The 8,993-nt window shown below is 38.5% G+C and overlaps 1 protein-coding gene across 1 annotated transcript; it reads right to left on the reverse strand.

Moving 5' to 3' along the window:
• Window positions 1–98: 98 nt before the first annotated feature.
• Window positions 99–7,352, reverse strand: LOC137936020 (1-deoxy-D-xylulose 5-phosphate reductoisomerase, chloroplastic-like). The gene is made up of 12 exons (XM_068780510.1): window positions 7,146–7,352; window positions 6,132–6,307; window positions 3,600–3,686; window positions 3,369–3,494; window positions 3,224–3,286; window positions 2,361–2,510; window positions 2,073–2,140; window positions 1,603–1,714; window positions 1,408–1,512; window positions 1,108–1,229; window positions 599–745; window positions 99–415 (listed from the first exon to the last, which is right to left on the reverse strand). The coding sequence occupies exons 1-12, from the start codon at window positions 7,228–7,230 to the stop codon at window positions 241–243; spliced, it is 1,416 nt and encodes a 471-aa protein (XP_068636611.1). The 5' UTR covers window positions 7,231–7,352; the 3' UTR covers window positions 99–240.
• Window positions 7,353–8,993: the final 1,641 nt, after the last annotated feature.

Raw genomic sequence — 8,993 nt, forward strand, 5'->3', positions numbered from 1 at the left:
GACTTAGAAATCCGAACCAAAAAAAACAGGTCTGGTTTGAAATGGGTTCAGGAAAACTGTTTCAGACACGAAATCGGAAAACTGATGCAGAAGCATGATCATATAAAACCCCTTCATTAACAACTATGGAAGCATTACATATGCCTCGTCTGTTTACTTGATACACGAATATGATAAGTTGCTTAGAATGGTGGGCATACCTTGGAGGAAAGTGGAAAAGAGTGTCCAATGGGACACGGCTCACGCAGCAACAGAGTACGGGCTCAAGCTATCTGAGGACTGCACATTTGCAGCATAATCCCGGGCCCATAAATCATAGTGTATGATCTCCTCAAGGGATGGGTTGATCACCAATTCTTGCATATGCTTGTTGCAGGTAAGCTCCACTACTTTGAAAATATCCAAGTAGCTTATCCTGAAGCAGAAAACGCAAACTGTTACTGACCAAGAACATTGTTTTGCATAGGAAGCCTCTACAGCTGAAAATCTACGAGAGCTAGCAGATTAACAAGAACGCAACGACTGAAGTATTAACTAAGAGTGCAACTTGAGTTTCAAATAAAACAATAAAAAAGCAGAAGACTAAATGGTAACTCACTTCTCATCAATGAACATTTCCACTGCCTTTTCGTTGGCAGCACTGAGGACTCCGGTCATGGTACCTCCAGCACGCCCAGCAGCATATGCGAGTTTCATGGATGGGTATTTCACATTATCAGGGGCTTTAAACGTCAATGAACCCTGCCTGCATTGCACATCTTTGAGTATGATGCCAAAGAGAGTCGCGAACAAATAAAAAGATACTAGGTTGTCTAAGTAAACGATATTTTTGGTAGCTTGGAAGCTATTCTTCACTCAAAACTTACTTTGGAGCAAAACACATGTAGTGAAGCACTTTGGCATAACAAAACAAAGAACTAAGCAAACTTAATATGGCCATTTTAATATGTCAACTAGCAGTAGGAACATTGCTTCAGCATGATATGGTTCTAAAAAGATGTCCCTGTGAAAGGTTAATTCCATGCAGGAAGCATTTTATTGGCTTATAGAAGACTAAAAATTTGAGTTACTTGAGACAAATAGAATAGAAGTTAAAAATATCTTTACTTGCAAAGATCAAGTCGAGGCCAGGTTACTTCGGAACAATAAATTCTTTCCGGCCAAGATAATGTATAAAGGATGGGCAATCGCATATCAGGCCATCCAAGTTGGGCAAGCACTGAGGAATCCTGAAAAATTATGAGTAAACGAGGAAACAAAACATAAATCAGGATACCAAACATCAGATTTAGATTAAAACAAACTACCCAAAGGAAGAACAAGTTAAAAGTTTTAAATTATTGTCAAAAGACAAAGAAAATGTTCGAACACATTGTAAGAAGGCAGTGAAATAAAACATTTCAAAACCTGTGTTTCAACTAATGAATGTATGATAGACTGCGGATGAATCACAATCTCTATATCATCATATTCTGCCCCAAACAAGTAGTGGGCTTCAATAACTTCCAGACCCTGTTAAGCAAACCAGAAATTCAATAATGTTTAAAGAGATGAAGGAACTCAGAAGTCGAAAAAGTAAGAGATGAGAAGAGAGCATCATGCCTTGTTAAAGAGTGTAGCAGAGTCTACAGTGATCTTTTTTCCCATATTCCAGTTTGGATGTTTCAGAGCATCAGCTACTTTGACTTCTTTCAATTTTTCAACAGGCCAATCCCTATGATATTACCACAAACAGCTCCAGGAAACAGATAATTCTTCCAAATTTAATTTTTTTACCCCCTTTTAGCAGCAAAATTTTATCCAAAATTCGGAAAAGCACATTAGAAAGAATCAACAGTGAGAATTACTTCCAAACAGTAAGTTGGAGTCTTGGATGGAATAACAGGCAAGCAATGAGGAAATGATTATTTCCAAACTTCATCAAATGTTGTTATATGATGAGCTTTGATAAGATATCAGAAACCTGAACTCACAGATTGCCATCTGCTCGTTTAGTAGAAGGGCAGTCAGCCTCTGGGATATATAATAGATAATGCACCAGAACTTTATTAAGCAAATTACAACTTTTTTACCTGAAGGCACCTCCAGAAGCAGTCAAAATAATGCGTCGAAGTGCTCCTTCTGGTAAGCCTTGGATACACTGAACAACAAACACTCAATTTTATTTAGAGAACACTTTTGATATCTCGCAATCAATAGCCACAGAGGGTATTGTCATAAACAGCAATAATAACAATGAAGTGAACCATCTTTCTTTATGATATTCACATCATTCTCAATAAAAAATTAATTAATAAATAAGTGAACCATCAGGCTTCGATGATATAGAATCTATAATAAACTGAAGCCAAATGTAGTACCTGGAATATGGCCGAATGTTCTGAATCAGCAGGGAGTATCTTTACTTTATGCTTATGAGCAAGAGGAAGCACAAAGGGGCCTCCTGCGATTAAGGTTTCTTTGTTGGCCAAAGCAATATCTTTTCCTGCCTCAATTGCAGCAACAGTAGGCTAGAATTACAAAAAATAGAAATCATCAAACAAGACAGGAATAACTTTTCCCAGTGCTCTACTATTCCAAAGGTAAAGGCATAAAACCTGTTTATCAATATCAAAAACAATTAACAGAAAAATAAAAAAACGCTTTTGTAAAACAAGTAAAAAATGACAGAATAATTTGTCTGTGCACTTGACACTCTTTTACAAGAGGCTCCTCTCATACACCACTTAAATAGTTATATATGCGGGCACTGAAACATTAAATTTCCACTTCCGTAATTACATACTTTTCCATAGAATAACTCATTGTATAAGACCAAGTCAAAGAAAGTAACTACAAATTGTAGCTTATTTCAAAGAAATAACAGCACACGAAGCAAACCACAGTTTCATTAGTTAGTGCTCCAATTGACATCCAGTTATCTAGATCAACATTGTGAGAAAATTTATGTTCCACAACAAGCAGTACATGACGCCTGCTAGATATATATGAGCTTCTCTTCTCACAGAAATAATAGGAATATTATTAGAAGCCCTTTGGCCCCAAAAATGCAAATTAACATAATTTACTGAATACAGGTGCATCAGCAAGTAAGATTAGAAAATTTTCTGAGAGTTTTCCTGGATCAGCTTGAAGAAGTAGCATAAGAGTAGATTTTCAATGCATTTATTTGGTCTGAAGTCGTTTCAAGGAAAGCACATCAAGAAATCAATGATGTCTTTACCTTCAATCCTGCACACCCAACTATTCCTGTGACAACAGTAACAGCATCTGGATGACGAGCAACCTGAAAATTTTCAAAAACAATTGTGAAAACATGAAATAACTGACATATAATGCCCACAGAACTGTAAGTGGAAACAACAGACCTCTATTACTCCCTCTTCTCCAGGGATTATCTCAGGTTTGTGCTCAGTATTAGCCAGAGCTTCCTTCAGGTCATCTATTAATGACTCATTTCTAACAGCAACCAGTTGTGGTTTGAATGTTTTCACCTAATCAACACAGTAAAGTAGTTGAGCATTCACACTATCACTGAAAAAGTTCTTGCAAAAACTTCAACTTTTCAATCTTATTCTATTTAGGGGAAACCCAATCACCTGATCTGCAAGGAGAGTCACATTAGAACCTGCTGCTAGTGCAACTACTCTGAAATTATCTGGGTTCTCAGCTACAATGTCCAAAGTCTGAAATAACCAAATTACAAAGGCTTCTAAGTAAGCACAGTTCACACACAGAGAAGAAACACAAATACAATTGAGAAAAGGAATGACAAAATATTGCCCTGCAAGCATAAAAGAGGCATATGGAAGATCTTCTCCCTCCTTGCCCCAAAAGACAAAAAGGAAGGCGTTGATTTTCAGGACTCCATGAATTCAGTTCATGGAGAAAAAAGGAAAGAAACCCATTGGAAGAAAACAGGAGGAAAAAGGGTTATGGAATTGATGATCCCTAGCCTTCCCCCTGAAGTTCTATTTATAGATTTATGAAACTATAATATTACAATAATACCCCTGAACTTAGGGTTTAGGGTTTTAACCCTAGACCTTTAACTTAATTACATCAATGCCATATCTATGAGATGACCCTTTATTTACTATCCTGCCATCTTGTATGACTTTTTCGTTTTGATTCTATGGAGGATTTCCTCATTTAAAAGAAATCTCAGACAGCTCACGCCAACACTCCCCCTCAAGTTGGTGCATACAGATATCGGATGCCCAACTTGCTAAGTGAGTGAGTTGTATAAGTTCTTGCTGCATACTACGCTTGGTTTGAGACAAAATATGCCATATATCCACTCTTCTTGAGCGCTCCATCAGGTGCGATTAGCGGAAGTCTATTTGTGCAATCCGATTTGGATGTTCAGTTTAGTCCGGTTCGGTAATTTGGTTCGATCAAGTTTGGTCCAAGTCAAATCTGGTCTCGTCGTCTTCTTCTTCGAGAGCACTTCTGAACCGTGCTCTCACGGCGAACCAGAGATTAATTTGAGACAGTCTTCGGTGACGGGTGATGACAGAGCATATTTGGTTTTGTGGTGACAACAAAGCGTCTTCTGTCACGACGACTACAGAGCAGACCTGCTCTGTTTTTCTCCTAGCCGCTAAGACATTGCTCCATAGTCCAGCCTTCACTCATGCTGGATGTAGCTCCTTGATCTATGGGCCTTGAGCCCGTCTTCTATATCTCTTGGATGCATGGGTCTTCCTTGGTTTATGGGTTTGGGCCCTGTCTTCCAACACTCCGCATGAACTCCCAGCTTGCTGATGTATAAAATTTTTTTTTGCATAATATGCCTTCATCTTCCAACACTCCCCCTCATGTTGGTGCTCTCGTTCATGAGGCCCAGTGAGTCGTGCCGAAATCTTGGGCACATTTATCGAGGCAGAAAATAAGTGGCCCAAGTCAGTTTGACTCGGTCTAATGGTGTTGAAACAGTGGTCGGCTGGGAACTGGTTCATTGCTCGCTAGTCCGAGTTGACTCGGGCAAGTCCGAATTGGCAGAACAGGATACGCTGATTTAATTCAAGTTTCCTAACTTAGGAAACTTGAAAAGGACAACAGTGCCTTTCTTCCCCGACCAAAGAGCGGAAAACCAGAGAACCATATCTTCGTGAGGAAATTTTCCGAATAAAAACCAGAGAGATCTTGAAGGCGAAACGAAAACGGAAATGCTAAAAAATAAGAGACATCACCGGTAATTAAGGAGAACGTCGACGACGGCAACTTTCCGAAAAACAGCAACTCATAGCTCTTCATCGGGAAGCTCGACGGCGCCAACAGAGTGTATAATTCTCATAGAGCCAGCGAAGGAGTCTCCGCTCTGATACCATGTTGATTTTCAGGACTCCATGAATTCAACTCATGGAGAAAAAAGGAAAGAAACCCATTGGGAGAAAACAGGAGGAAGAAGGGTTATGGAATTGATGATCCCTAACCCTCCCCCTGAAGCTCTATTTATAGATTTATGAAACTACAATATTACAATAATACCCCTAAACTTAGGGTTTAGGGTTTAAGGTTTTAACCCTAGACCTTTAACTTAATTAAATCAATGTCATCTCTATGAGATGACCCTTTATTTACCATCCTACCATCTTGTATGACTTTTTCGTTTTGATTCTACGGAGGATTTCCTCATTTGAAAGAAAGCTCAGACAATTCACGCCAACAGAAGGGAATAAATATACAAGTAAATGAACAAATAAATAAGAGTTTAGTGGTTAATCATATCCATAGACGTAACTCAAAGCTGATCTATGGACCATAACCAATACGGTACAAAGTTTAGTAGCCCCCAAAATGATTTTTCTCCAAGAAGTTTTCTTTTTATTTGTGAGCATGTCGATTCTACAAACAGGATGAGCATTCAAAACTCCATAGCTCAGTTAAGCTTGTGTCCACTTAAGACCAGACAATATGCTCACGCATAAGTCACAACTGCCCAACCCAAAGAGACAATAATGAAGAAGTTCTAAAAAAATGACTACAGTACTAAATCTACTGCATTATACAGAGGTTTGTTGGTCTATCAGATGGTATCCAGGACAGGAGCTTCCTTGAAATGTTTCCAAGAATAACGAGAGAAGAAACTGGGATACCATCTTTTCACGCTTCTGGAGATTCTATACCTGAGTTCCAATGGAACCAGTAGATCCGATAATAGAAATAGGCTTGGGGCCATTCCACACCTTCCTGCCTGGTTCAGGAACAGCTCTTCCAGGCCAAGCAGGAGGAGGGGTCTGCACCGAACAACGAGCTCTCCTCACAAGAGCTGTTCCATTCTCCTTCTTCAAGCCAATTCCACCTATCAAGTAAGAGAAAGCACGTCAAATTCTCTCCAATCAACAAACATAACTGCGACAGGATTATCAAGCAGACAGTGGCACTAAGCAATTTACATAACCTAAACAAGAAAGAAGAGTAAAGGTCGAAACAAAAGAATGAGGAAATTATTGTCCAATTATATAGACGCGCCACAACTACTACATAGGAAAGTGTAAACCAAGCAAACTTAAAGCATCTATCCTTCTCCATCAAGTAAACTATCGACTAAAGATCAAGGGAAAACAAACGAAATTTGCATTTTCAACTATTCATCCTAATGTAGGTAATTCGATGGAAAACTCACGAAGTCAAACTGTCCGAGAAAATCACTCATCTATAGGCACCAACAAATAAATAGTCGAATCAATTTATAGAAAAGGAAAAGGCACAAACGTGAAAAGAAGGTTTCGGATCCTTATGAAAAAGCACTAGTTGTAAGGAAAAGTAGAAAACCATTAAAAAGGAAGTAAAAAGATGAGTCCGCCTCCGAATTTTTCTCCACCAGAACTCATGTAAGAAGAATAGCAAATTAAGCTTCTGAAGTTCCAGACTCCAGTGGTAATATATCAGCTAAGCTTCCTCATTAGTTGAAATCGCCGACTAAAACTGAGAAAAAAAAAATCAAGCATGAGGCAAAACCGAACTATAAGAGCAACAGAAGCTGTTGCAAAGAAAAGAGTACAAAGAGAGCTAACCGAGAGACCATAAAAAAACATGACCATCCAAAAAAAACATCGACTTTACCGAAAGTCGTCGATCTGACGAAAAACAAGAAAGAGGAATATCTTCACGAATGAGAAAAACAACAGGAATTCAACCTTTAAGCTTCTGTAGGCTTCCTCTGCCGGAATCCATAAATGAAACGCCGCCGATTTCCGCAGGCAAGTGCAGCTTGAGAGCCATGTCGTCTTCTTCCTCCTCACGGTGACAAAAAACTGCCGAAATAATTGATCAGAAAAGAGGAATGGAGTTAATAAGTAGGCAACGGCAACGACAAATGCCCGCGAGATAAGACGAGAAACGGAATCGGCAGTTTTATGGACGCAATAGAAGCTGTTTATACCATCCCAAGCCGGTCTTTATAATTAAAAATTACAACGAATTAACGTCTTAGTTAATAATTATTTACTTCATTAAAACTAACAGTGTCTGTTTAGTGGCGAACTGATTACGGTTTAGTGATCCACGTGCTTCCCACTTTTCAAAAAACACTACTAATATTTATACAGTTTACAATATTAAACCATAAGCTTTACACGAAGAGATAATTACAACATGTAATAAATATAAACATGATCTTATCAGATAACCAAATGGAAGATTATGTTAGTTCTTGTCATGCCCCCTCAAGATAGGCTACGGTTAGAAAGACCGGCAATTGAAACTGTGACCGTGGCAATGACTTTGTAATGAGTATAAAGCAATATGAGCAATAAAAAGTAGTCCAGATTAAACTTGATCACTGATGAAGTGATAATCGATTGCTACATGTTTCATTATGGAGTGAAACATGGAACATGGAATTGGAGCTTAACTGAGTGGCTCCATTATCGTCACAATAGACTATAGGAAAAGATTGTAAAGTCACACCAACTTCAGTAAGTAAAGAGCACACACACCGAAGTTCAGTAGCCGTTAGTAGCAACTGATCAATATTCGACCTCAGTAAAAGAACAAACAACAGTGTGTTGTTTTTCTAAACACGTAGAAATAAGATAACGCCCAAGATAAATAAAATAGGCACTAGTGAAACAGTAATCATCTTTATTGCCAACCCAATAGATATTTGAAAACCCATGTAAAGATATGGGAGACTTACAGTGTAGAAGAAGCCTTTTGTCTAGTGTGCCACATCAATACCTTAAAATTTTGTTTCACAAGTACCCAGTGCTCGTCTATCGGTTCATGCATAAAATGAGACATCTTATTGACGGCAAAGGAAATATCAAGCCAAGTGAGAGAGAGATATTGTAGGTTCCCAACCACTTCACGAGACTGAGATGCCATAGACAGTGGAGAGCCTGAGGTCATGGTAAGTGATGAAGAGGTAGTCAACAATGGAGTAAGAATAGGTTTAGCATCTTCCATATGAGTCATTTTGAGCAAGTCTTGGATGTATCCGCGTAGAGAAACTAATATGTCATTGATACGGAAAGTAACCTCTACTACAGGGAAGTAGAGAGAGAGCCAAGATATTTCAAAAAGAAATGATGGATGAGGTAATCAACAAATTGAGAAAAATGGTCATTACTATTACCAGTAATAATAATGTCATCGACACACACCAGTAGAAACATGACATGTTTACCAGTATTGAGAGTACATAGGGAAGTATCAAAGTGAGAATTCTTGAAACTTGAATCTACAAGAAATTGATGTAGTTCATGATACCAAACTCATGGAGCTTGTTTGAGACTATGGATAGCTTTATGATGTTTGCAGGTGTAGGTTGGATGTTCTGACTCAACAAAGCCTGATGGTTGTGTCATACAAATATTTTCTGAGAGTCGGCCTCGAATAAAGACATTATTGATATAGAGTTGACGAATGGACAAACCATTGTTGATTGCAATACTAAGTACAAGTCTCACGGTGGTAGGCTTAACAACCAGGCTAAAAGTCTCATGGTAATCCAGACATGGTCATTGATGAAATTCTTTGGCCAC

The sequence above is a fragment of the Aristolochia californica genome, unplaced genomic scaffold (genome assembly GCF_029961685.1).
Source record: "Aristolochia californica isolate CCGP_79_NKW_82.1479 unplaced genomic scaffold, dmAriCali1.0.hap1 SCAF_7, whole genome shotgun sequence".
In the NCBI taxonomy this organism is placed as follows: Eukaryota; Viridiplantae; Streptophyta; class Magnoliopsida; order Piperales; family Aristolochiaceae; genus Aristolochia; species Aristolochia californica.

Coding starts and splice junctions, on each gene's coding strand:
- LOC137936020 (XM_068780510.1), bottom strand. CDS start 7,230: ATGGCTCTCAAGCTGCACTTGCCTGCGGAAATCGGCGGCGTTTCATTT. Junction 6,308..7,145: donor AAGCCTACAGAAGCTTAAAG/GTTGAATTCCTG, acceptor CTTACTTGATAG/GTGGAATTGGCTTGAAGAAG. Junction 2,511..3,223: donor TTGGGTGTGCAGGATTGAAG/GTAAAGACATCA, acceptor TTGTAATTCTAG/CCTACTGTTGCTGCAATTGA.